Source organism: Magnolia sinica, chromosome 12 (assembly GCF_029962835.1).
Source record: "Magnolia sinica isolate HGM2019 chromosome 12, MsV1, whole genome shotgun sequence".
NCBI lineage: Eukaryota > Viridiplantae > Streptophyta > Magnoliopsida > Magnoliales > Magnoliaceae > Magnolia > Magnolia sinica.
This window is the reverse complement of record NC_080584.1, coordinates 48,274,527-48,301,641: the sequence shown is the minus strand read 5'-3', so window position 1 is coordinate 48,301,641 and position 27,115 is coordinate 48,274,527. Positions and strand designations below refer to the sequence as shown.

The following is a 27,115-nucleotide window of genomic DNA, read 5'->3' as shown; positions in this document are numbered from 1 at the left end:
AAAGGCTACAAGGGTTCTGTTAGTAAACTGAATCCAGAGAAAGACAACTGCAGAAATGACTCCAAACACAGAGCATTGAAGAATATGATATTTGTCTTCAGAAAACACCATAAATATTACCTCTAGGGTTGCAGAGGGAACCTTGGTTAATAAGAAGAAGAAAACTGAAAATGCAGATTGCAAGGAGCATGTTTTCCATTGTGAGAGCACATGTTTTTTGTAAATTCCAGGAATGTGGAAAATTACAGATTGGTCCTCAAGATTCCCTTAGGAGATGGGATAAGTAAATGTGCAGGGTTCTGTTAATAAACTGAATCTGGAGAAACACAACTGCAGAAATTACTACAAACACAGTATTGAAGAATATGATATTTGCCTTCAAAAAACACACGTAAATATTTGGATGATGGTGGAACTTTTGAGTTGATTATCAAGCTCTGCTTTGATACTATATTACCTCTAGGGTTGCAGAGGGAACCTCGGTTAATAAGAAGAAAATTGAAGATGCAGATTGCAAGGAGCATGTGTTCCGTTGCAAGAGCACATGTTTTTTTTTTTTTTTTTTTTGTTAACTCCCAGGAATGTGGAAAGTTACAGAGTTGGCCTTCAAGATTCCTTTTGGAGATGGGATAAGTAAATGTATAAAACTGTTAAATCCATAAGAGGAAAACAGTGCAAGTGTACATTTCAAAAATGTGGTGCAGTAGTCTGCAGGTACACCCAGAGCTGTGAATCTGTTTCACACTTTGATTGAGAGTTGGCTACAGAAAATGAGATTGTGACTGATTGGCACATGCTGGCTGATAATTTAGACCCTTCAAATAGTGGGCCCTCCCCTGGATTACATACAGTCCAAAATCACACTGGTTGCATGATCTAATCATCCAAAGAGTTGCCTGAAATGCACGTTTAAGGAGAAAAGAAAGAGAAATGGTCCCCATTCATCACAAAAAAGCTTTCAAATTGAATGGGTATGATCATTCCCTAGGAACTTTCGAATTATTGCTAATCCATGGTGTGTACTATCAGGTGAAAGTTCCAGTGAAAATTTCTCAGTTTTCTAATAGATTAGTAATGTAGTATCTTTCCTCATTCAAACTTGAAAACTTTTAGGGTTTACGGCTAGCTGAGTGGTTACTGCATCATCAACTGATTAATTTGGAATTTTGGATACCTGCCTGGCATAACATGAAGTCGAAATTTAATCATTTTGTTTTACTTATGTATAATTTTGAATCAAATATTTTTGTAAGCCCTTGTCTCTTTTATGCTTGTGTGCCATGAAGCGCATCCATAGTCAGCGAAGAAAATGGATTTCTCATGTGAAAGTTTTTGAGACAATTCCTTAGTCATGCATTTCATTCATGATGTGCAGATTCAACTAATACGAATTCAATTGCGAGTGCCTGATTTTGGTTGGACAACACAAAAGATTTTCCATCTTATGAACTTCATTGTAAACGGAGGTGAGTTTTTGGATATTTTTATTGGTGTTTCATTGGCTGTCTCTGTTTATCTTTTTTCTAATTGTGAACCTGTATTGCAGTACGTGCCATTGTATTTGGATTTCACAAACAAGTCTTCTTTTTGAAGCCAAGGGTAAGTTCTTCACAGTTAAAAAAAATTTCTGCAGTGTAAATGCAAATGCTGTTTTAGGGCTGTTTGCACTCAGGGTAGCTTCTGTCAATTTGACAAGATAGCCGTATCCATTTCATTTCAGTTGGGACTTGGGAGGGTAAAAGAAAAGAGTAGGAAACAGGTCCTTTTCTGACATGTGTCTGCTTCAGCCCAGTACATTCCTGAGAAATCAAATGTTTGACGTTTAGGGATTCAATGAAAATTCAAAAAAAAATCGGGCTTCTCTACCATCCAAGCAGGCTGCAGATACCCATCTATTCAGTTATTGTAGCTTGATATGATCTTGTTGCAGTTGTTAGTATTTGCAATATTTATTACCCTTGATGTCTTTCGAAATATGCACTGAATGTGAAAATAGTTGGCTCGTCCTCACATGCTCTACATTTTAATCCTGAAACTAGAGCAACAGGAAAAATGCATTATTTTTTGGCTTGTGCTCCAACCTAGTTGATAGATAATAATCAGGTCCTTCAAATGTAAAAGCAAGTACAAATGCAAACAAGGGAGCAAACTGACCCAACGAAAGTTAAAGCTATCAACTTTCCTATATATTAATGGGTTATGCCTTCAAGATACAATGTAGGAGATTTTGGATCATGTTCTGGGTGAAAAAAGATTTTCAGGTCATTTTTCCAGGAGAATTAGAAACGAAAAGGAAAACATAAATAGCATGCAAATACTCATATGGCCATAGCAATTAAATGTTGAAGTAAAAGGCTAACTTATGATCGTTGCATTGTTTGAAAACTGCAGCTTGTGGATTTGGTCTGTTCAAGCATTTGTAAAGAAATTGTGTAAGGTAGCAGTAGATGCCTTGTCAGAGAAAATAATATCAAGTTTCCACTTGGATTTAAAATCTAGATGTCAATTTCATCTCACTTGGGTTGAAAAGGCAGAAACAGTTCTTAACAGCATGTGATCTGTTATAGGTATAGTTATGGTCGCTGTTCCTGCCTCCTCTAGTAGGTACAATCCATTAGCACATATTTTCATGATCGGCAATTTGTTTGGAGTCAAAAGACAGCTGCAAATAACCATGGACTTGTCCATGGTGAGGGGGTTATTTTTCCAGACTGTCAGAGGCTTATTCAATCTCTTTCTCTATTACCTGAGTACTTCACCGGAAGCATAGTGTGAAAAATTGAAAAGGCTTCATCATATGTCTGCCTACTGTACATAAAATGTTATGCATGATATCTATTATAATTGATTGCTATTTCTCACATCTTGTACTAATGATTTGTGCTTCTTTCTGCTGGTGGCACTACCTGATCAATTGATTCCTTCTCATTTTGTGGAACTTTGCGAGTTCCTACAAGCTGGGACGAGCTTCCTGTAATTTATAATGTGTTCTTGGATCATTAAGATACTGGTATCTAAAGAAGTTTCAACTTCATACGGTCAAAATTATGCATGTTTGTTAGATTTACGTTTCATAATTATTATGGGTGCTGCTCTCCAATTCTGCAACAAACATGGTCAGATGCTCTGTTAGTACCTATGACCACACTCTGGGATGGAGCCCAATGCCAGAATCAAGGAAAAACGTTATGTGTACATTTTTAATGCAAGTAGTTTCAGTTTTATGGTTCTGTATCGTCCGAAATATAAGCAGCAGATGATGCATATCATCTTTCTACCCTATCTGGATGATATTTTAGGGTGCTACAGTCGTCCAGAAATAATGTATTATTATTGGTGATATAGACTGGGATAGGTCTGCACCCTAGTCCTTGCTCGGATATTAATATTCCAGTCACCGCCTGTTTTGGTAAGGTGGTAGAAGAGGCTATTTGGGCGTCTCCTTGCCGAAGAGGCTTCTCAGATGAGGAAGTGGGGGCGCTTTTAAGTGTATTGGATAGGTTAAAATCTGCTTCAGTAGGAGAGTCTGAGGATGATTCAGTGACTTGGATTGGGCACAGTTACAGGCTCCTCACTTCCTCTTCATCCACATCAGGCCACAATTATCAGTTTTGGAAGTACGGAGTTCCCCCAAAGGTCATGTCTTTCATTTGGTTGGCAGGCAGGAATAGGGTGCTAAATGTGAATAATCTTTGCAAGAGAGGCTTGGCACTTCTGAACATATGCATTATGTGCTTGAGAGATGTCGAGTCGGTGGACCATCTGTTTTTGCATTGTCCTTTTGCGAAGAAGATTTGTTATAGCTTTCTTCTCACCGTTAATGTCACTGGGGTGATGCCATGTTCTCTCCCTTCTTTTCTAGCATTGTGGCATGATGGCAGTATCGGTAAAGACAGCAAGGTAGTTTGGAGAGGACTCAGATTTCCTGCGAATGCCTTTCGCAGGAATTTCCTGCGTTGGAAACCTAGGTGGGGCACACTGTGATGTTTGTGAGAAATCTACCCCGTCCATCTGTTTTGTGAGCTTATTTTAAGACTTGAGACCAAAATTGAGCAGGATCTACGACTCAAGTGGGCTGCACTAAAGGAAAAGGTGGGTGGCGAAATTCCTACTGTTGAAACCTCCTTGGGGTCGACAGTGATGTTTACATTCCATCCATACTGTTCATAACTTCATTACTACTGGGATGAATTGAAAACACAAATATTAGAATGATTCAAAACTTCCGTGGCCCCACAAATATTTCAACTGTGGACGTTCAATCCTCACATTTTTGGCCCACTTGAGTCTTGGATCCGGTTCATTTTTGGCCCCATGTCCTAAAATGAGCTCAAAAAACGGATGGACGGGGTGGATTTCTCACAAACATCACGGTGGGCCCCACTAAGTTTCTAGCGCACGAACTTCTTGCGAAAGCCTTTCCCAGGAAATCTGCGTCCTTTGGAGATTGGTGGGGAGGGCCACCCTTTGGGCCATTTGGGGAGAGAGAAATAGGTGTTGTTTTGAGAATAGAGTGGAACCAAAAGATCGGATTTTTCGCAAGGCAATGCATTGGGTAGTACAGTGGGCTTTTGGGTTTAAGGACTTGGATGCTTGTGTCCTAATAGCACTCATGGGATTGTAATTTTCTTTTCTTTTTTTTTCCTTTTTTGTATTCTTTTTCACATTTTGTGCACATTCTAATCAAATTAGTTACCTTAAAAAAATAATAAAATAATGGACAACTAGGATATGCATTGAATCAATGCGATTGATGTATACTGCACGAAATAATCTCTCTCGCTCTTTTCCTTTTTTTTTTCTTTTTCAGATCAACAGGAACCATCTCTCTCTCTCTCTCTCACACACACACACACACACACACACACATTGTAGTAGTACTCGTTTCACAGCGAATTTCTTTAGATATGCGTTGAATGATTCCTTTTTTGTTATCTTTTCTTATTCAGATCGATAGGAATCATCACACACACACACACATGCACGCACACATTGTAGTATTTCTTTTTTCAATATTTTTCTCTAGATAATTTTTATAAATACAAATATCTATATTTACAACAAAATAACAAACACAATATTACTAAAAAGCTTATTTTCAATAGTTTAAAAAAAAAAAAAAGAAAAGAGGAAGAAATTGAAAGAAAGGGGAAGGAACAAGTTACCATATCTTTTACGGCCTCTGATACCATGTTCCTTGAGTGAGATTGAGAAGGAGAGAGAATATGAGGAGCAAGGTGTGCCAAATCGGTTACGTATCGGCCGTAACGGCCAATATGTAACGATAATAGCATATACTGTTACGTATTACGGGGTTGAAACGAGTTGGCCTTGAAAAAGCAAACCGTAACGGCCGTTATGGAGCCGTAACGGCCGATACAGACCATAGCAGCTGATACAGACCATAATGGCCATTACCCCGTATCAGTGTTTTCAGAAAAAGAAAACAAAACTGAAAAGTAAATGAAAAAAATTCCAAAAAGAAAAAAACAACTTACCTACTTCGTTACTTCTTCTTCTTCTTTTACTGCGGCTGCGGATGCTGCTTCTATGGCTGTAGTTGCTGTGGCTGCCCATGCTACTGCTACGACCATGGCTATGGATCCTCATCTGCTTCCGCTTCTTCTTCTTCTGGCTGCGATGCCCTCACTCTCTCCCTCTCTTGCTCTCCTCTTTTCCCCCCCTCTTTTTCTCAATTTTCCCTCTCTCTCTCTCCTCTTTTCCCCCCTCTTTTTTTCAATTTCCCTCACACTCTCTCTCCTCTTCAAACAGAAGTGGATTGGTTGGTGTGGGTACGTGTCATGCGAAGATGCGCTGATGTGTGGTTCAAAGGAGATCAAAGTTATATTGGCCCCACAATGATATATTTTATCATATCTACACCATTTATCCATTTGGCGAGATCATTTTAGATCTTGATCCAAAAAATGAGCAATTTCCAAGGCTCAAGTGGACCACACCACAAATAGCAGTAGGGACAATGATTTTCCCTGTTAAAACATTCGTAGGGCCCACTGTAACGTTTACTTTCCATCCAATCTATTCATAAGGTCACACAGACCTGGATGAAGAGAAAAAAAAAACATCATATTGATCCAAAATTTCTATGACCCCAAAAAGGGTTTCCATGGCAGGCATTTAATCCTCCCCTACTTTTTACAGTGTGATTCACTTGATTATTGGATTTGTCTTATTTTTAGGCACATGCCTTACGACGAGCTCACCAAGTGGACGGGCGGTTTGGATATAACTCATACCTCATGATGGGACCCACATAACTTGGTGACGTCAACACACCAGCCACATCGATGGTGTGTGGTACACCAACCAATCCGCTTCCTCTTTAAACGAGAGGAGGCTATGTGGCTGTTTCATAGCCATGTTTTTTTTAAAAAAAAAAAATTAAAAACAAAAATACTCCGGTGGTATTTCATGCTAAATGCACGCATTGTTTTGTGGGACCCGCCTTGATGTATGTGTTGTATATCCATTTTGTTCATCAGTTTTTCCAGCTAGTTTTAGGGCATAATCCCTAAAATGAAGCAGATCCTAATCTCAAGTGACCACATGGATTGAATTTCCACCGTTAAAAACTTCTTGGGGGCCACAGGTTTGCATCAAGCTGCTATTTGTGTTTTCCCTTTCATCCAGGTCCATTGGACTTTATCAACATGTTGGATGGCAAATAAGCATTACATTGGACCTTGGCAAGTTTTAATGGTGGGTGTTCTACGACCACCTTTTCATGTGGTGCAGTCCACCTGAGATGTGCACCTGCTTCATTTTTGGGACCATTCCATAAAATGAGATGGAAAAACGGATGTACAACATGGATATACAACACATTCATTGAGGTGGGCCCTATGCTCACAACCTCACCCACACAAATTGCCTAGACACAATCGCTACTCTACGGTGCTATCTGGGCCCCATCATGATGTATGGGTTTTATCCACGCCGTCCATCCATTTTGCCAAATCACTTTGGCATGAGCTAAAAAAGGAGGCTGGTGGACCACATCACAGGAAACAATGGTGATTGAACGCTAACCATTAAAAACTTCTTGGGGTCCACAAAAGTTTTGGATCAAGTTGAGATTTGTGTTTTCCCTTCATCCAGGTCTATAACGTAATCAACAGGTTGGATGGCCGATAAATATTATAGTGGACTATAGGAAGTTTTTAATAGTGGACATTCAATCACAACTATTTCTTATTGTGTGGTACACCTAAGATTTGAATTTGCCTCATTTTTTAGACCATGCCTTAAAATGAGTTAGCAAAATAGATCGACGGCATGGATATACAACACATACATCAAGGTGGGCTCCATGTTCAGGGCCTCACCCACTATTCGTCTATCTGAGATTGTATTGAGATGTTAGTTACATATGCTCTTTTTGACACAATTTTCTCAGCAAAGAGCATGGTGTGCCGTAAAGGCCGTAAAGGCCGTTACGTAAAGGTAATGGTGGCAACCGTTACACGTTACGGGGTTGTAACGGCCGTAACAATCATTATGGAAAAAAATGACCTGTAATTGCCGTTAATGGCACGTTACGTCCCCTATAAAGGCCATAATAGCCCTGTAATGGTCTATTACGGGACATATATAGGTTTTTCATACTTTTTAATCAACATTACTGGGCAGATATAGGTTTTTCAGGGGTTTTTTTTAATAAAAAAATAAGAGAGACCGTAACGACCATTATGCCCCGTATCCTAAAGGTAACGGTGGTAGCCGCTACGGCCAACATTTTCGTTACGGAACACCTTGCCAAAGAGTGGACCATTATACTACCATAAACATGTTCAAAATCATAAATGAATGCTTTTTTGGAATATTTAGATTTTTCTAATAGATATTTTTAAAGATTTTTTTGATAAAAAAAATAAATTTCTGACCGATACAGGGGGCGTAACAGCCGTTACTCTCTCTCGTATCGGCCGTTACACCGTTACACCGTATAGGTAAGGGTGGGCACCGTTACGCCTACCGTTACTGCAACGGGACGCCTTGATGAGGAGAAACAAGGAAGAGAGAGAAGGCTCAAGATGTAGTTCCACCCCTAGCCTCGCCCTTATCATTAAGGCTTTCATAATTCACATGGAAGTACAAAACTTTAACTCTATTCTCACACATCACCTTTAAGGACTATTATGAAACAATAGAAACCATGATCTCCATTTGAAGTGGGCCCACACATGAGATCATCACCGTCTATCATGGTTCGCCAACAGTACATAATGTATAGTTGTATATTTTCAAGTTCGTGAGTATTTCAATCTTCCTGAGGAATCCAAACATGGATTGGATTAAAACAAAACCTGTTTTGTCTAATATAACGGAAAGACTACTCGAATATAATAGAATCTTACAACAACTAAATTAGTAGAACTAGAATTGACACAATCTTGATATGTAGAAGGGAAAAAATGTTGTTAGGCGGGTTGATAAATATCCACCTGTAGTTGTAAAAAGTTACTCTATGTCAACTTACAAGGGTGGTAGTTGTACTGATTACCTCTAGTTCCCGGCACAGCTGGAGCAGCCCAAGGCCAAACCGTTCAGTTGGCTTTTCCCCAGCTTCAAAGCTCCTTGGTGATTCTTGATGGTCTACCATTCTAGTGGTTGTGACAATACTTTTCTCAACCTTTGCAGCTAAAATACATATAAATCCATTAGTTGTATTCACTGATTTCCAAATGCTGTGAATTTCACTGTGAAAAGGTCTCCTTTTTTTTTTTTTTTTTAGTTGGCTCCTGTTGATCATGTTGTTTCATAATCTGTCTCAATTTCCAATGCTGGAATCTCTTCCCTTAGTATGGAAACTGATGTTCACCTGAATCAGGTATTTATGTTGGTTTTGTTGAATCTTCCTGGCATTTTGTTCTTCTCTACATACACGCTGCTTATCCTATTTTGGGTAGAGATTTATAATCAGGCAAGTATGAAATTTGGTTCTTGGTTCTCTTTTGCCTAGTGGTGCTTTTATGATGATGTGCAACCAGCTTGCAACAATTGGGTATTGCTTATTTTTTGTTTCCTTATTGGTGTTAGGCAAGAAGTCTTCCAACAGATAAGCTCAGAATGGTATATTTTTCGGTTAATGGTGGAATATATTTTGTACAGGTGAGCTTTCGTCAATTCAGTTGCTTGAACAAAGGAATCTGCATGAATCTGCTTGAACATGTGCACTAGATTTTATTCACTATTGTGAAACTGGAGCTGGTTGCCAAATGCTTCCATGCTACTCTGGAATTTTCAATAGAAATGCATTATTTCATTTATGAGCTGTTCACATGAGCCACCCGCCTCACACGGGCTGCCCACCCCAAGTGGGGGCCTTCATCCCATAGGCCACCCCATTCGAGCCCGGTGTGAAAATGCTCTTGCATTAATCACCTTCGGTGAGGAGTCTCAAACACGAGGCCTCCTGCTCTGGTACTGCTTTAATGCAGGACAACTAATCACTTGCTCTAAAAGCTTTGATTGATAGAGCGTGGCGAATCAATCCATTTATCTCATAGCCCAGGCCCCATGTACCATGGGTTAAGTCCTCTACCAAACCCCCTTTTGAGCCCCACGTCACATGGGTTCTGCCTCACACGAGCCACCTGCCTCACATGGGCTGCCCACCCCGAGTGTGCCCCCGCATCCCACAGGTCACCCCACTCGAGCCCAGTGTGAAAATGCCCTTGCATTACCTGGTTTCCTATCCAAGAAACCGGATATGACTCGTCTGAAGTTTCGGGTGGGTGCTTCGGTTTTAGGTATGTGGTGTGTCCCTGTTTGGGACTTGAACTGTTACAACAAAAGACGAAACTGCGACGTGTCGTACAATTCTTAGAACCATGTTTGTAAATGACCAAACTAATGGAAGTGCATGTTTTTGTCAGATTATCCCTCTATGGATACAAAAACTACAGAGTATCCACGTTCTCTTATACTTCATTTTTCCATTTTTATCAGGGTTAATGTGGAGAGTTCTCCTTTTCATGTGAGCCTTTGACTTCCATTTCATTTCCATCCCTTGACATCATTTTTTTTTCCTGTTATATTTGGGGTTACAGAGAGTTTCAAGTAGCTAGAAGGTAAATTTAAACAAATTTGTAAAAGTCAACAGAGTAGTAGTGACCCTAGCACCCGTGCACTCTTCATTCTACCAATTTAGGGTACGTTTGGATTTACCTTGTGTAGCTGGGAAGGTAGGTTTCTTCTCCGAGGAAATCCTCATCCATTTCCTTTCAAGTGCCACCTGAAAGGGGAATATATCACTTTGGAGGGGAAAGGTGGAAAAACCAATACCATGCACTGCAGTTTCAGTTTCGCTTGCTGCCCCAAACCACCTTTTGAAATTGGTCAATAACCTTTCCAGTTTCAATAACCATTCCGCTTTGATCTGGGGTCATCCAAATGGACCCTTTCAATATGATGGCAATGCAACTATTTTCTATTTCTTCTGTGAATGCTTATGCAGACAGCTCTTGGCATCAGGTCTGTATTTGGATTGTTCTGTGGATAAATGACAACAATGTTGTGGAGACCATTGGAAATATATTTATTGCAGGTTAGTTTCTTTTTGGTTTTTATTTATTTTTTTATTTTGAGATTGCTCATTTTTGTCAACTGTGTTTTGTAAAGTCTGTTAGAATGTATGCATGCACCATGCTGGCATGCTTCTTTTTTTTTCTTTTTTCTTTTTTTTTTTTTTTTTTAAAATTTTTTTCTGAAGTGCACCTCTTTTTTTTTTTCCCAGTTGTATCATTTATTGCAGCACTGGGTTTCCTGCTATATGGTGGAAGGTGAGATTTTGTGTCTATCTTCCTTTGGAAGGATTCACACAGAAGCTTCTGATGTAATTTTTAATGCAAGAATCTGTTATGATTCTACTTATGCCGTTTATGGCATCATAGCTCTATTTATGCTTTTGCTTCATATGCAATTATGTCAATGACCTGTAACAGATTGTTCTTCATGCTGAAACGTTTCCCAATAGAATCAAGAGGGCGAACGAAGAAACTTCAGGAGGTGTGTTCTTCTCTTTTGTCAATTATTTCACCCCATTTGAGAAGCAACTGCTAGCATCTAACATGGTTAAAACTTCTAGTTGGTAGGGTTGACTAACATTGAAAATTCTCAACTTCTAGTGCAAAAAAGCCACCACAAAATTCAAATATGTAGTGTGCGTGTACACACCAATGCAATTATATATTTGCCTATATGTTTGTATTTATATGTGGAACTTTACTAAGCCTACATGCATGTACAAGGCTGGTCATGTACATGCCACACATGGCAGCATTGTGCATTGGCACAAGATCCAATCCATCAGAGGGATACCACTATGTAGATGATCTTGCCCAAGAATCAGGTCAGTCCACTTTTCAGGTGGGCCACAGTTTACAAAACAAATGTACTGCTAAAAAAACCTGGCTGAAGTTCTCATAACTGTCTTTCCATATCTAATATCATGGCCCTCCTACTTTTCTTTTTTTATTTGAAAGGTAACATAAATTCCATGGAAAGAAAAAGGAACTGAAACAAAGAAAAGGCCGCTGATCCGCTGAGAAGGCGGAACAACTAGGAGGCCAAAAAAGAAAGATTACAAGATTGAAACTTTTCAACAGAAGCAGACCATTCTGCTATGAAATAAATCACCCTTTGAACTACACATTCTATGGACTTAAGAGTTCCCATTGAAGCATCTATCATTCCTTTCTTCCCACATAGACCACCAAACTGCCAGAAGGGAGATTCTCCAGATTTTGGATTGCCTCTTGCCACACCAAGCACCACACCAAGCTAGAAAGAGGCTACGGACATCAGCCGGAAAAACCAGCGAGATAGAATGTAAATCCAAATCAGTTGGAAGAAAGGACAGTGAATGAAGAGATGGTCTACCGATTCAGCATCAGCCATACAACACACAAATATTTGTGATACACATAACCCTTTTCCTCAAGTTGTCCACCGTGAGGACCTTTTTGTTACCCACCAACCATCCAAAGGCTGCAATCTTTGGAGGAGTGTGAAGTTTCCAAACTTTAGGGAAAATGTCTTCTTGCACTGACAAGGGCTGACTGGAAATGATATTGTATAAGGATTTTACTGAAAACTGACCAGCTTTGTCGGTGCGCCAAAAGAGACTGTCAGAGGAACTACAATCCAGGTTGCTGTTTTGAATGCTGTTTATGAGAGCTATGAACTCTTCGATCTCCCAATCATAAAGGTTTCATCTACACTCCGGATTCCACACCACTTCTCCCCCTATAACTGAGTAACAACCCTCCACCATGATATCCTTGTTAGAGGCAAGGCTGTAAATTCTAGGAAAAGCATCTCTAAGAGCGACGTCCCCAACCCAAATATCATTCCAAAACCTAGTACGTTTTCCGCTGCTGATAGCGATGCGGGATTATTTTAGAATCTCCTTTTTCATAGAAAGAATTCCTTTCCAAAGGGCTGATGCTTTGTAAGAAGAGGAATCCTTTGTCCACCATCCCCCTTCCGAATGACCATACTTTTAACAATTTTATTCCAAAGAGAATCGCTTTCAGAACCAAGACGCCATGTCCATTTGCCTAAAAGTGCCCTATTCATGGTTTTAAGATCTTTTATACCTGCCCCTCCTTGATTAATATGACTACAAACCTCCTTCCACTTGACCAAGTGAAATTTTTTCTTGTCTTCCTTTCCATACCACAAGAAGTCCCTTTTGAGCCTTTCAAGAGTACCCAAAACCGATGTCGGACATTTGAACAGGGACATAAAGTAGAGGGGAAGATTCGACAAAGCTGCCTTTATGAGTGTTATCTGCCCGCCCAAAGAGAGAGATCTGCATTTCCATCTCGAAAGATATGACTCAAATCTGTTTATGACCTTGTCCCATAAGAACTTTGGGGGCTTTCCAATGCATACAGGGAGGCCGACAAAGGTGGATGGGAGAGAACCTGCCGAGCAACGGAAAAATTCAGCAAAGTGCTTTGTTTCTTCTTCCTTTATATTAACTCCAAACAACTTGGATTTGGCCATGTTTACTTTCAAGCCTGACACTGCCTCGAAACATCTAATGATCGTCCGCAAGTTGCTTACTTTGGACTGGTCAGCTTCACAAAATAAGAGTGTCTCATCTGCAAACTGAACATGAGAAATCTGAGGCCAACATACCTTCCACTCTCAAGCCATTGAACACACCTTCAGTTTGACCCTGAACATTCTAGAGAGAGCTTCTCCAACTATTAGGAATAAAAAAGGGGATGGGATCTCCTTGACGAAGCCCCCTAGAACTATTGAAGAAGCCTTTTGGGGAACCATTGATAAGAACCGAGAAAAAGGCCGATCTCACACATTCACCTATCCAACTTCTCCATCTATCACCAAACCCCATCCGCTTGAGCATATATTAAAGGAATCCCCAATCGACATGGTCATATGCCTTCTCAATATCCAACTTGCAAATAATACCTTTGGATTTGGATCTACGAGTGGAGTCCAGACATTCGAGAGCTATGAGAGCACTGTCCACAATCTGACGTCCCAGGATAAAGGCATTTTGATTATCCGATATTGGAGCTCCAATGACTCCTTTTAACTGGGAAGACAGGACCTTAGCGAGGAGTTGCCCCTGGGATCTTGGGAATTAGCGCAATGAAGGAAGACCCTATGTCTTTAGAGATACGGCCTCTATCATGGAATTCATTAACAAAGTCTATCAAATCCCCTTCTAACATTTCCCAAAAGCTTTGAAAGAAGAGGATGGGGAAACCATCTGGGCTAGGGGCCTTATGATGCAAGACATGAAATTAAATATGACATGCAAGAGTTCAAGCTTTAGATCATACTAATTTTAAACAATCACAAAATTCCACATCCTACATACGATCAAATATTCAAAATGGGGAATTTATGGGGGTCCAAGCCTACACAAGTTTAAGGCTGGATCAAATAAAATTATAAACCAAACTAGCCCAAAGGAGTGTAAGATTCATCCATTCTTGCAAAGGATTGTTCCCCAATTCAAGAGATTCACCATGTTTCAATTCGGGGGAAAATCTAGGGTTTGTAAATTTGGGAATAATTAGGATTTGGGATTCTTTAGGGTTAAGGGCTTGGATTTAAGGCTAAAGAGGAAAGATGAAACCTGAGATGAGCCACGTGTGTGACCATTCGTCCACACTTGTGTGGGGTCCATAAAGTCGGAAAGCGACTCCTAGGCTAGGATCGACTAGGGTAGAACTGCTTCCATACCAAATTTTGTGTCGATCCGATACACGGTTTGTGCGTGGTGCTCCGCCAAAGTTTCAGCCCCTCTGATGGGCTAAAATCTGATAATCTGTTGTAGAAGAGAACTTGGGTACAAGAAAGGGTGAATCTGAAGATGGGAGGGATGTAAAAGATGATGGATGTCGGGTGTAAAGAAGTTGGGATGATTTGGGATGGTTATGGCTTCACACCACGGTAGTTAGCCCTTCGAGGAAGGGAGGGTTTCGCACCCAATTCGATTCTTCAACCTAAAGAGATAAAGAAGAAGAAAAACGCAGAATTTTTATTCATAAACTTCATTGAAAAACACCTACATGGGGTTGCTTATTTATAAGAAAACCCTAAACCCCAAAAGACAATTTTACCCTTGCGCCATGTGCGCACACTAATACTTAAAGCTGAAGTAAATAAAATAATAACTAATCTACGCAATCAAAGCTGTTCATGATGTTTCTGATAACGAGAATAGTCAAAACTTAAAATCCTAGATCATATAGGGTAGTGGGCCACGATCATGAGATTCGATGGTAAAATCCATATGATGATCGGGTCCACTCCAATGCTCCATAGCACAACTCCTAACTATGAGGCCTTCCAAAGATGTTGTCGTCGATCCAAATCGATAGTGGGACCCTCCTTGAATATGTGCGTAGGGTGGGGGGGCGTGCGCATGATGTCCCCATCAACTCTCCCCGGCTGTGAAGGTTTCTCCATTGGCAAAACAAAACTCCTGAACCGCTCCAAGATGTCATGATTAAGTCTCTGAAGTTCCTCCTCAGTGAGCCATATACTGTCTAAAGCTGGGCGTGACTTCCACTTGACAAAGAACTTTTGAAAGCCACCATCCAACGTCGATACTATCTGATGTTTAGAATATTCTCTATCTCCTCTCTGGGTGTGGGAAGGGTAGGTATGAGTGGTAGAGGCTGGGAAGATGGGTCGGGAAGGGGTCATGGATCAAGGGAAAGGTCTGGGGAATCAGGATGGTTAGGCGAAAGGCTGGACAATGTATCAGTGGTCCTCTGAAATGCAACTAGATCATCCACATTGAATGTGAAAATAATTTCCATGGAAGGTGGAAGATCTACCGCATACGCATTGAGACCATTTCGTTTTATAATTTTGAATGGTCCAGTGCTACGCGTGTGTAATTTATGAACGGTTCCCTGAGGGTACTGCTCTAGCCTGATACGAACCATCATAGTCCCCTACATTGAATTCCTTGAATCGTTTATGTTGGTCTGTAGAAATTTTGTAATGTTCATTACTAATATTGAACTTTCGCCTGATTTCTTGGTGCAATGAATGAATATAATGTGCAAAGGATTCTGCAGACTCTGATGGCCTATGGGACAGGGACATAGGGACAAGATCAATAGGTTTCGGTTTATAACCAGTGATGACTTCAAAAGGACTTAAACTTGTGGATCTATTGACAGAACTATTAAATGCAAACTCGGTGATAGGTAGTGCAGTGTCCTACGTCCTAATGTGCTCCCCCATTAAACATTTGAGCAAATTTCTTTGGCTCCTATTGACTACCTTAGTCTGATCATCGGTTTGCGGGTGGTAGGCAGAAGAAAATTGGAGCCTAGTACTCATCATATGCCAGTGTCTTCCAAAAATAACTCATGAATTGCATGTCACAGTCAGACATTATGGTTTTGCGTAACACATGAAGCTTGACCACCTCACTAAAGAACAACTTGGCAACATGAGATGCGTCAGAGGTCTTCGAACAAGGGATGAAGTGGGCCATTTTAGAAAAACGGTCCACGACAACAAATATGGAATCGTGTTTCCGAATAGTCTTGGGGAGCCCAAGCACAAAGTCCATACTGATGTCCTACCAAGGGGCGAATGGAACTAGCAAAGGTGTGTATAGCCCCATATTCTGCCTTTTTTGCTTTGCTAGTTGACAAGTACGACACTGTCCTATAATTTTGGTCACGTCTCGCTTGAGACTTGGCCAATAGAATCTATCCTCCACTAGGGCAATGGTCTTGTTTCAACCAAAATGACCCGCGACCCGTCCTGAATGTAACTCCTAGATAAGAAAATTGCAGAGGGAGGTGCGAGGTATGCATAAACGGTCACTCCTAAACAAATATCCGTCCAATATCAAATATTCATTGCCAGCTCCTAACGGACTCTTTAACAACGATGCGTACACAACTTCAAAATCTAGGCACTCAGAATAATCTTCTCTGACACACTCTTGCCCTGTGATTTTGACACTCATGAAATTGAGTAACGTGACTCAACAACTCAACGGGTCGGCAGGTTTATTCTCTACACTGGCCTTGTGCTTAAGCACAAAGTATACTCTTGAAGGAACTGGACCCACTTGGCATGCCTAGGGTTTAATTTCTTCTGAGAGTTCAGATATCTCAAGACTTCGTGATCTGAGAACAAGACGAATTCTTACGGCAATAGATAATGATGCCAGTGCGCAACGATTACACTACCGCATAGAATTCTTTGTCACAGGTGGAGTATTTTTGCTGCGCCTAATTCAGTTTCTCACTAAAGAAGGCGACAAGGTGCCCTTTCTGACTAAGTACTCCTATGCCGACTCCTAACGTGTCGCATGCGACTTCAAAAACTTTCAAAAAATCCGGAAGTTGTGTAACTGGAGCTTCGGTCATCTTGACCTTTATCTCCTTGAAGGCCTTCGAGGCTGCATTCGTCCATTGAAACTCTTATTTTTTTATGCAATCCGTGATGGGAGTCATAATGAAACTGAAGCCTCGAATGAACCAACCATCTGTAGAAGGTGGCCAAGCCGTGAAAGCTGCACACCTCGTGAATACTGCGCGGTTCAGGCCAATTGATGATGGCCTTGACCTTCTCGGGATTCGCCGACACACCCTCAACTGACATAACAAAACCTAAGAAGACAACACTGCTAGACATAAACGCATACTTCTTTAGGTTGGCATACATTTTTTCGACTCTAAGGATCCCATAAACCTGCCTTAAATGATTGAGGTGTTATTCCTTAGTCATGCCATAAATCGGGATATCATCATAATAGACGACCGGGAACTTCCCCATGAAGGGCCTCAACACTTGGGTCAGTATACGCATGAAGGTACTTGGGGCCTTAGTCATCCCAAAAGGCATGACTAGCCACTCGTATAACCCATCCTTCATGTTGAAGGCCGTCTTCCACTTGTCGCCAGGGGGTACACGGATTTGGTGATAACTACTTTTGAGGTCAATTTTCGAGAAGATAGTAGCATTGGCCATCATATCCAACATGTCATTAAGATGCGGTATGGGAAACTAATACTTGATTGTGATTTTGTTGATGGCCCTACTATCAATACACATCCTCCATGTCCCATCCTTCTTAGGTGTAAGAAGGGCGGGCACGACACATGGGCTCATGCTCTCTTGAATGAAACCCTTTTCTAGGAGCTTATCAACCTGCCTCTTCAACTCTGCATGCTCCTTTGGGTTCATTTTGTAATGAGGGAGGTTTGGTAGAGTTACCACAGGGACTAAATCAATGGCGTGTTGTATATCCCTCATAGGGGGAAGCTCATCTGGTAGATCATCAGGAAAGACATCACGAAACTCATCCACTACTAGAATGACCTCAGTGGATAACTCTACACTAGCCTCTGGTGCACTCTCCCTAGCCACAAGGGCGTACACCGAGTCCGACTCAGTCTCTCGCTCAAAATCTTTGCATTTAGAATATGGAGAGGCTTAGACTTGGACTTCTATTCCTTCAATTCCTTTGAGCCGCTCATACCACTCTTTGTGGTGGACTCCTTTCCAGTTGTGTTCTTAGGTGGGAGAGGATTTACCTTGACTTTCTTGCCCTCAAAGCAGAATGTATACACATTCGAACGACTAAATATGGTGGCATCCCTTTTATAGAGCCAGGGCCTACCCAAAATGATATGGCCAACATCCATGGGAACAACATCACACTAGAGTGTCTTTATATGATCCAAACTGAATAGGAACAAGGCAACGGTGCGAGACTGGAATGGAAGTCTCATCAACCCAAGACACTCTATAGGGTTGAGGATGGGCTTTAAGTTTCAAGCCCAAACGGCTCACAGTACCAGTTGATGCTACATTGACACAACTACCACTATCCACGATCATCTTGCAACTCTTATCACCACATTTTGCGTAGGTATAGAAGATCGTGTTGTGGCGCCAATCATCGGTATTCTTTGCTTGGGCAAAGGCGCAATGCACAACTGCAAGGGTCGCAGACTCTTGCGCTCCCTCTTCCTCATCACTAAGGATCTCTGTTGGCTCATATTCTTCCTCCTCACCGTCACTTTCTGGGGGCACTACTTCTACTTGCCTATCAATAAGGAACACCTTGGTGCCCTCTTTCGTGCCATACTAGTTGGCAAAGTGACCAAATCCCTGACATATAAAACACCTAGTCGCATTGCTTTTGCGCGAGCTAGACTTGACAATTCCTTTACCCTTATCATCCTTGGGCCTAGACTGAGAACTTCTAGAAGGCTTGTATTGATATCCAGTGTCAGGCTTAGCCCCAGAAGGGTTAGCCTTCGCGCCAGAATCACGAGACAAACTGCTTTCCCACAGATGCTTTGAGGTATTGCTTGACCTCTAACACTACTTGATATATTTGTTCAAGAGTGTTTATGTCCTTGGCGAGCAACTCTCTCCTAATGTCAGAACGGAAGCCCGTCTTAAATCGAGCAAGAGTGAGTATGGGATCCTCTTTAACTTCACACCGGGTCAAGTACTTTTCGAACTTCTCAATGTATTCAGTCACACCCATGGTGCCTTGTCGAAGAGACTGTTAATCTTCAACCAACCTTAAGTGATAAGAGAAAAGGAAGTACTTCTCCTTTAGAATTTCTTTCATTTCTCCCCAATGGACTATTGGGGGATCTCTCAACCTTTTTTTCGCTCCACAGTAGCCCAAAACCTCTTTTCTTGGCCCACAAGCTTCATCTTGGTAAATCGGACTCGACGAGCATCCGATATGTCGTACCACTTAAAATGTTGGTCCATGTTTGCAAACCAATCTAGAAAAGTTTTAGGGTCCAAGTGGCCATTAAATGTAGGGGCCTCTTCCTTGAGGAGTTGCGCATCTTAGTCATAATGATCATGATGCCCCTCGCTGGGTGGATGCACGGGTGCGCGCCCATGACTATTTCTTTGGCCTCCCCCATTCCCTTGTCTATCCTCCTGACCACCTGCTTGAGGTTGGACATCTTTCCTAATGGCGGGGTTTGCCTGGGTGGAGGTCTCTAGTTGGGTAACGTGCACATTAAGCTGATCCAAACGTTGGTCAATTCGTTGTTTCAAGCGCCTATCCAAAGACTCAAACTGCCGGGTTATGTTGTTCATGGACTCTTGCAGTTGCTCCATGTTTAGCGTAGGGTGCAAACCAAAACGACGACCAGTATGTGTGAGCATACAACCACTAACTCAACTCAAAGACCCTCTAATGCAACTATATGCATCTAAATGGGACTAAATGATCATATAGGACTCTATATGAAGGAAACTACACAACGCTACTAAAATTCTAGCAATATAACTGCCCAAATAATTTGTTAATAGAAAATTTAGCTATGAAATTTGTGGATTTTCTGACAACAGAAAATTCAGCAACCCATATTGTGAATTATGAGTCCTAAACAGCCCTATATGAGGAGACTTGATGCATAATGGACAAATAAACTGAACCCTAAGCATGCAATGCATTCCCCTATAAAAATAAACCTAAGCTCTGATACCAAATTTGATGTAGGACATGAAATTAAATATGACATGCAAAAGTTCAAGCTTTAGATCATACCAATTTTAAACAATCACAAAATTCCACATCTTACATACGATCAAATATTCAAAATGGGGAATCTATGGGGGTCCAAGCCTACACAAGTTTAGGGCTGAATCAAATAAAATTATAAACCAAACAAGCCCAAAGGAGTGTAAGATTCATCCATTCTTGTAAAGGATTGTTCCCCAATTCAAGAGATTCACCATGTTTCAATTCGGGGGAAAATCTAGGGTTTGCAAATTTGGGAATAATTGGGATTTGGGATTCTCTAGGGTTAAGGGCTTGGATTTAAGGCTAAAGAGGAGGGAAATAGAGGAAAGATGGAACCTGAGATGAGCCACGTGTGTGGACAACAACTGGCCCTGGGCGCACGTCCGTGACCACTCGTCCGCACGTGTGTGGGGCCCATAAAGTCGGAAAGCGACTCCTAGGCTAGGATCGGCCAGGGTAGGACTGCTTCCATACCAAATTTTGTGTTGATCTGATGCACGCTTTGTGCGTGGTGCTCCGTCGAAGTTTTAGCCCCTCTTATGGGCCAAAATCTGAAAATCTGTTGTAGAAGAGAACTTAGGTACAAGAAAGGGTGAATCTGAAGATGGGAGGGATGTAGAAGATGATGAATGTGGGGTGTAAAGAAGTGGGGATGATATGGGATGGTTGTGGCTTTGCACCACGGCAGTTAGCCCTTCGAGGAAGGGAGGGTTTCACACCCAATTCGATTCTTCAACCTAAAGAGATGGAGAAGAAAAAAAACGCAGAATTTTTATTCATAAACTTCATTGAAAAATACCTACATGGGGTTGCTTATTTATAAGAAAACCTTAAACCCCAAAAGACAATTTTACCCTTGCGCCATGTGCGCACACTAATACTTAAAGCTAAAGTAAATAAAATAATAACTAATCTACGCAATCAAAGCCGTTCATGATGTTTCTAATAACGAGAATAGTCAAAACTCAAAATCCTAGATCATAGAGGATAGTGGGCCATGATCATGAGATCCGATAGTAGAATCCATATGATGATCGGATCCACTCCAATGCTCTATAGCACAACCCCTAATTGTGAGGCCCTTGAAAGATTTCGTCATCGATCCAAATCGATAGTGGGGCCCTCCTCCTCCTTGAATATGTGTGGGGGGGGGGGGGGGGGGGGGTTGCACATGATGTCCCCATCACCTTATCCCCTCCCATATCCATCAATGCCCTTTTCACCACGTCCATCATGAAAGGGGATTCTAATACACCTGCGTCTTCTTCGGAAAGAGATGCTATGGGAAGCTGATCCAGTTTTGGCGTCTCCCAATTTTCACCCCGAAACTAGTTACTGAAATGATGAACTCTCTCTTCTGAAATTGCGTCTTGCTCTTCTAGGCGAACTCCATCTACCAAAATGCTGCTGATTTTATTGACTCTTGCTCTAGCACTTGCTATAGAATGGAAGAATTTGGTATTTTTATCTCCTTCTTGGATCCATTTTGTACGAGATCTCTATCTCCACTGAACTTCGTCTTCCATAATTATAGCGGAATAAGTTTGGATTAGGTCAATTCTCCTGGATGTGGAGACAGCAGTTTTCGAACCATCCTGCATCTCTCGATCTAATGATTGAAGTTCTCCCAAGATGGAGTTCGTTTTCTCGTCTTTTTTCCAAAGTTCTTGATTTTTCCAAGTCTTTAACTTTTGTTTTAGCTTTCTGAGTTTGGAACTGAGTTTGAATCCTGCAAAGCCTTCCACACTGAACTCTGCCCACCAATTTGTAATCTTCTTACGAAAGCCATCAATTTGCAGCCATGATATTTCAAACCTGAAAGGTTTAGGGCCCCAATTCCGTTCATCCACAGCAAGGAGAATAGGGCTAATGATCCAATGCAGGGTTGGGAAGAACGGATTGCGCGACTCGCGGGAAACTGTCCAACCAATCAGGAGAGACGAGGAATCTGTTTAGTCTTGACATAATAGGATTATCCCTATCATTAGACCAGGTGAATCTGTCACCGGACAAAGGAAGATCAACCAGAGCTTGGTCTTCAATCCACTTTGAAAAACGACGCATTGCAGCAGAATCCCTACCTCCTTGGGATCTTTCTTCCACATTACGCGTAATATTAAAGTCTCCTCCTACACACCATGGGCCACTGAATCTCTGCCTAGACACATTCAAATTCTTCCAGAACTCAGATCTGAAAACATCCTGATTGGGACCATAGACTGACGTGATGAGGCAGGAAAAATCATTGGAAGAGTCTTTTAGAATCACCGAAACTGAGAAAGCATCTGTCCAACTATCCATGAGGACTCATCTGGACGATTTCCAAGCCCCTAGAATGCCTTCAGATTTGCCTATTGCATCTAGGGCCACCCACTTCACATCTTTAGCCCCCCAGAGAGTTCCCATAAGCTTGTCATTACAGTTTTGCACCTTCGTTTCCTACAAGCAGATCACATCTGCTTTGCTTCTGTCATTGAACTGAGCCTCCCTGTAGGACTTTAGTCTTGCCTATGAAATCAAATCGAGCACTGGAAGAGGGACTTAGAGTGAGACTTTGGAGTTCCCTATTACTGTTGGATTTATAGGGCCGTTTCCTGGGTGTATTGATCTTCGATATCGGTCTTCCGCGATCTTCTATGCAATGAAACAGAGTCATGAAATCTTCTAGGTGGTCGCTGAAAGAGACTCCAATCACTCTGCCAACATGGCCCATTGCATCTCTGATCCATTTCTTCTTCTGTATCGTTTCAATCAGCTTGGCCCTGTGATTTGGTCCCTCCAATTGCCCTCCGGAGTCGCCTCCCTCCTCTATTGATGACGACCCCGCCTTGATCTGAAGAGGTTCCGCTTCAATGATTTCTTTGTCCATGCCTTCCTGGAAGAGGACTGCTAACATATGATCGGACATCGAGTCTGCATGTGACGCTGAGGGAGATGTTAGGGATTAGGCGAGACGGCCACGTCTGATAACTAGGAACGAGAGTCGATAGCGTCCTCGCTACCATATTTGTCCTCAAGTAATAGCGATAGAGAGTTGGGAGCGAACACAGGAAAGGAGATATCCAGTTGGTAGACTTTTGAATAGCATTTGCATGTGAGGACATACCTGGCAAACGTGTGGAAAATCCTGAAACCAGCCCCGGGTCGAAAGAACGGTGAGGATTCGATGATTTTGACGTGCTAGTAGTGAGGGCTGCATCGAAATCCCGACCTAATATGGTTAGAGCGATGAAAATAGGATCGGGAGTCGACTTGACACGTGTCGATTGATCTGGCAGGATTGGTAGCTTCGCACCCACCGACCCAGCTAGGGTAGGAGCTGTCAGATTTGCTCAATAACCCTCAATTGAGTGGTCCTTTTCTTATATAGAAATCATTTTCCCTACTTACAATATATCCCTTAATTACAGCATAACAACAACATCTATATCCCCTAATTACAACCCTTAATTGCAGCATAACAGTAGCATCTATATCCCCTAATTACAACCCTTAATTACAGCATAACAGCAGCATATATATCCCCTAATTATAGCATAATCTCCTAATTACAGCAGCATCTATATCCCCTAATTACAGCATCTATATCCCCTAATTACGGCCCTTAATTACAGCATAACAGCAACATCTATATCCCCTAATTACAGCCCTTAATTACAACAATATATGGTACAACAATATATGGTAGGCTTGTTGTCTATCCTACTAACATTCTCCCTCAAATTGATGTTGGTCGATCAAGAAGCATCAATTTGCCAACAAGAAATTGATGACGTAGTCATGTCATAGCTTTGGTGAAGACGTCGCTATCTGAAGGTCGCTTGAGACATGTGGAAGAGAGATAACCCGAGTATCAACAGCTTCCCGAATAGAATGGCAGTCCACCTCGATATGTTTGGTATGCTCGTGATAGACGGGATTGGTAACGATCTGAATAGCACTCGTATTATCAACATGAAGAGGAGTGGGAGTAGACTGAGGAAAACCTATTTTAGCAAGTAAGTCACGGAGCCACATAATCTCTGAGCAGGCTGCCGACATGGCACGGGACTTGGTCGAAGATTTGGAAACACGATCCTGTTTCTTACTCTTCCAAGAGATAAGTGAATCACTAAGAAACATACACCACCCGGTGACAGACCGGCGAGTATCAGGACATCCTGCCCAATCAACATCACTTAAAGCCACAACGCGAAGAGGAGTACCAGTAGAGAAGAACAAGCCACGGTGAGAGGAACCTCGGAGATATCGAATAATTTGGTGGATTGCGGCAAGATGAAGGTGGCGCGGAGACTGCAGAAATTAACTGACTTGCTGGATAGCAAAGGAGATGTCAGGCCGTGTAATAGTGAGATAATTGAGACTACCAACTAACTGTCGAAACACCATGGGATCAGGAAGGAGATCCCCCTCCTCACGTCGATACTTGACATTCACTTCCAAAAGGGTATCCACTGAAGATGAGTCCTGCCAACCAGACAAGGAAATCAAGTCCTTCGAGTATTTATGCTGATGCAGGAAAACCCTAGATGAATCGGACTGAACCTCCAAACCGAGGAAATACTGGACAGGACTAAGATCCTTCATATGGAATGAATCATGAAAATGTTGCTTGAGTTGATCAATGAGGGCAGAATCAGTCCCAGTGATATCAATGTCGTCGACATAAACTAGAAGAAGAACAATAAATATAGAAGTCGTACAAAGAAACAATGAAGAATCATACTGGCTTTGGATGAAAGAAAATCAAAGTAAGGTAACCTGGAACTTATCAAACCAAGCCTGGGGAGCCTGTTTCAAACCATACAGAGAGCGCTTCAGCTTACACACATTCAACGTTGATGACGAGCAGAGGCCAGGAGGTGTCATGTAATTCCTGTAAATCACCGTGAAGAAATGCGTTCTTCACATCCATCTGGCAAAGGGACCATCCCTGAGAGGCTGCGATGGCAATAATACTACGCACAGTGGTCATTTTAGCGACAGGAGCAAAGGTCTCCTCATAGTCAACCCCATACTCCTGGCGGTTACCAAGGGCAACCAAATGAGCCTTATAACGGTCCACAGACCCATCAGGCCGAAATTTCACAGAAAAAACCCACTTACACCCAATTAGCTTGACATGAGAAGGACAAGGGACCATGTCCCAAGTCTGATTTTCTTGAAGAGCTTGAAGTTCTTCCTACATAGCCTTTCTCCAACACTCATGTTTATCAGCTTGTGAGTAGGAATTAGGAATCGACACAGTTGATAAGGTAGCCGTGAAGGAGGTATGAGGGAAACCATACCTCTCTGGTTGATAAGAAGTACGGCCAGATCGTCGAGGAGAATGCAAAACGGGATCAGGTGGCAGATCAGACTCAGGAAGGGGTAGAGTTGGTCGACGGCGTTCATACACAAAACCAGGCTTGAAGAGATTAGGAGGGCACATCAAATCATCAAAGTGAGGAAGAACAGAAACTGCAGGAGATGATGTAATAGAACTAGGAAAGAAATATTGATGCTCAAAGCAAACGACATTACGAGACATGAAATTTATTGGAAGAAGCATCATAGCACAAATCCTTTTTGAGATAAGTTATATCCCAAAAAGATACATTGTACAGATTGCACAGAGAGTTTGTAACGTTGATGCGGAGGTAGATGCACAAAACAGACACAGCCAAAAGTGTGTAAGTCAAGAAAGCTAGGGTGCTGTTTATGCAGATGATAGTATGGAGAGTCGAAATTTAGCACTTTAGAAGGCAACCTATTAATCAAATATACTGCTGTAGCTAAAGCTTCAACTCAAAATTTAGGAGGAACAGAAGATGCAAGTAACAAGGTCCTAGCAACATCTAACAAATGTCGATTTTTGCGCTCAGCCACGCCATCCTGTTGAGGCGTATAAGGACACGAGCGGTGAGAAACAATTCCTTTGTGATGAAGAAACTCAAAAAATTCATGAGACATATATTCTCCACTAGAATTTGTTCGTAAAGTCTTAATGCTAGTGGTAAATTGATTCTCAACATATGCTAGAAACGATTTGAAAACAGCAAAGACTTCAGACTTATAGCGCAGAAAATATACCCAAGTATGCCGACTATGGTCATCTATGAATGTCACAAAATATTTATAATGAGCATGAAAAATGACAGGAGTAATGCCCCATACATCACTATGAACAAGGTCAAAGCAATTCTTTGCCCTACTCCCGGAAGAAGGGAAGGGAAGAATCTTACTTTTTCCGATTTTACACGTAGAACAATCAAAAGATAAAGCATGAGGCAAAGAAGAATCTTTTTTTCCCAACGAACCAGAATTCAACAAATGAGATAAAATAACATTGTTTGGATGACCTAAATGTTTGTGCCATACTTCACAATTATTGGAGACAGTAGTACAAGCCAAAGAAATGATACTAGGAATGGAAAAGTATAAGGGAAACAGTCTCCCAACTTTAGGCCCCTTTGCTATTGTCCTCTCCGACACTGGATCCTGCACATGACAACCATCACGAGAAAATTGAACATTATAATTATCATCCACTAATTGTCCAACCGAGATAAGACTCGTAGAAAGCCCAGGTGATACAAAAATATTAGTAAGTGATGGTGTGATATCACCAACCCCAGTAATCAGTAAACGATGGCCATTAGCAACTTGAATATTAGAAGAACCTATGTACTTACGAACATTGCTAAGCATATTAGGAGAACTGGTCATGTGATTGGATGCAGCAGAGTCAACAAGCTAAGATCGAGAGGGTATAGTACGTATAGTACCCTTACCTTGCAGCCCCAAAGCGGAAAATGCCGATACAATCATTTGCTGCACCATTTCTTGTGTAAGGGCAGGTGTAGCAGCAGTGGAAGATGACACTAGAGCGAGATTTTGAGTGCTGGTTACCCCATCCGAACTGTGGCCTGTAGCAATAGCATGATAAGCATTCACGGGTCGGTTTTGAGGACGTGTTGGGCATTCTTTGATGATGTGCCCCTTCTGTTTACAGTAGCTGTAGAACTTTTTAGCACAATGGGCAGCAATATGCCTATAATCTTTGCAACTGTAGCACTGAAC

General features: G+C 41.6%; 1 protein-coding gene across 3 annotated transcripts in view; it reads left to right on the top strand.

The window, feature by feature from the left end:
- Window positions 1-27,115, top strand: part of LOC131221331 (tobamovirus multiplication protein 1-like) — a 72,284-nt gene that overhangs the window by 12,800 nt on the left and 32,369 nt on the right. For 2 of the 3 annotated variants that reach the window (XM_058216549.1, XM_058216547.1), the window contains exons 2-9: window positions 1,376-1,466; window positions 1,547-1,599; window positions 1,721-1,759; window positions 8,852-8,944; window positions 9,061-9,132; window positions 10,498-10,570; window positions 10,760-10,805; window positions 10,968-11,031. In XM_058216549.1, the coding sequence (XP_058072532.1) occupies window positions 1,376-1,466; window positions 1,547-1,599; window positions 1,721-1,759; window positions 8,852-8,944; window positions 9,061-9,132; window positions 10,498-10,570; window positions 10,760-10,805; window positions 10,968-11,031 (531 nt within the window). The remainder of the gene's footprint in view (window positions 1-1,375; window positions 1,467-1,546; window positions 1,600-1,720; window positions 1,760-8,851; window positions 8,945-9,060; window positions 9,133-10,497; window positions 10,571-10,759; window positions 10,806-10,967; window positions 11,032-27,115) is intronic. The other variant, XM_058216548.1, reaches the window with a different exon arrangement.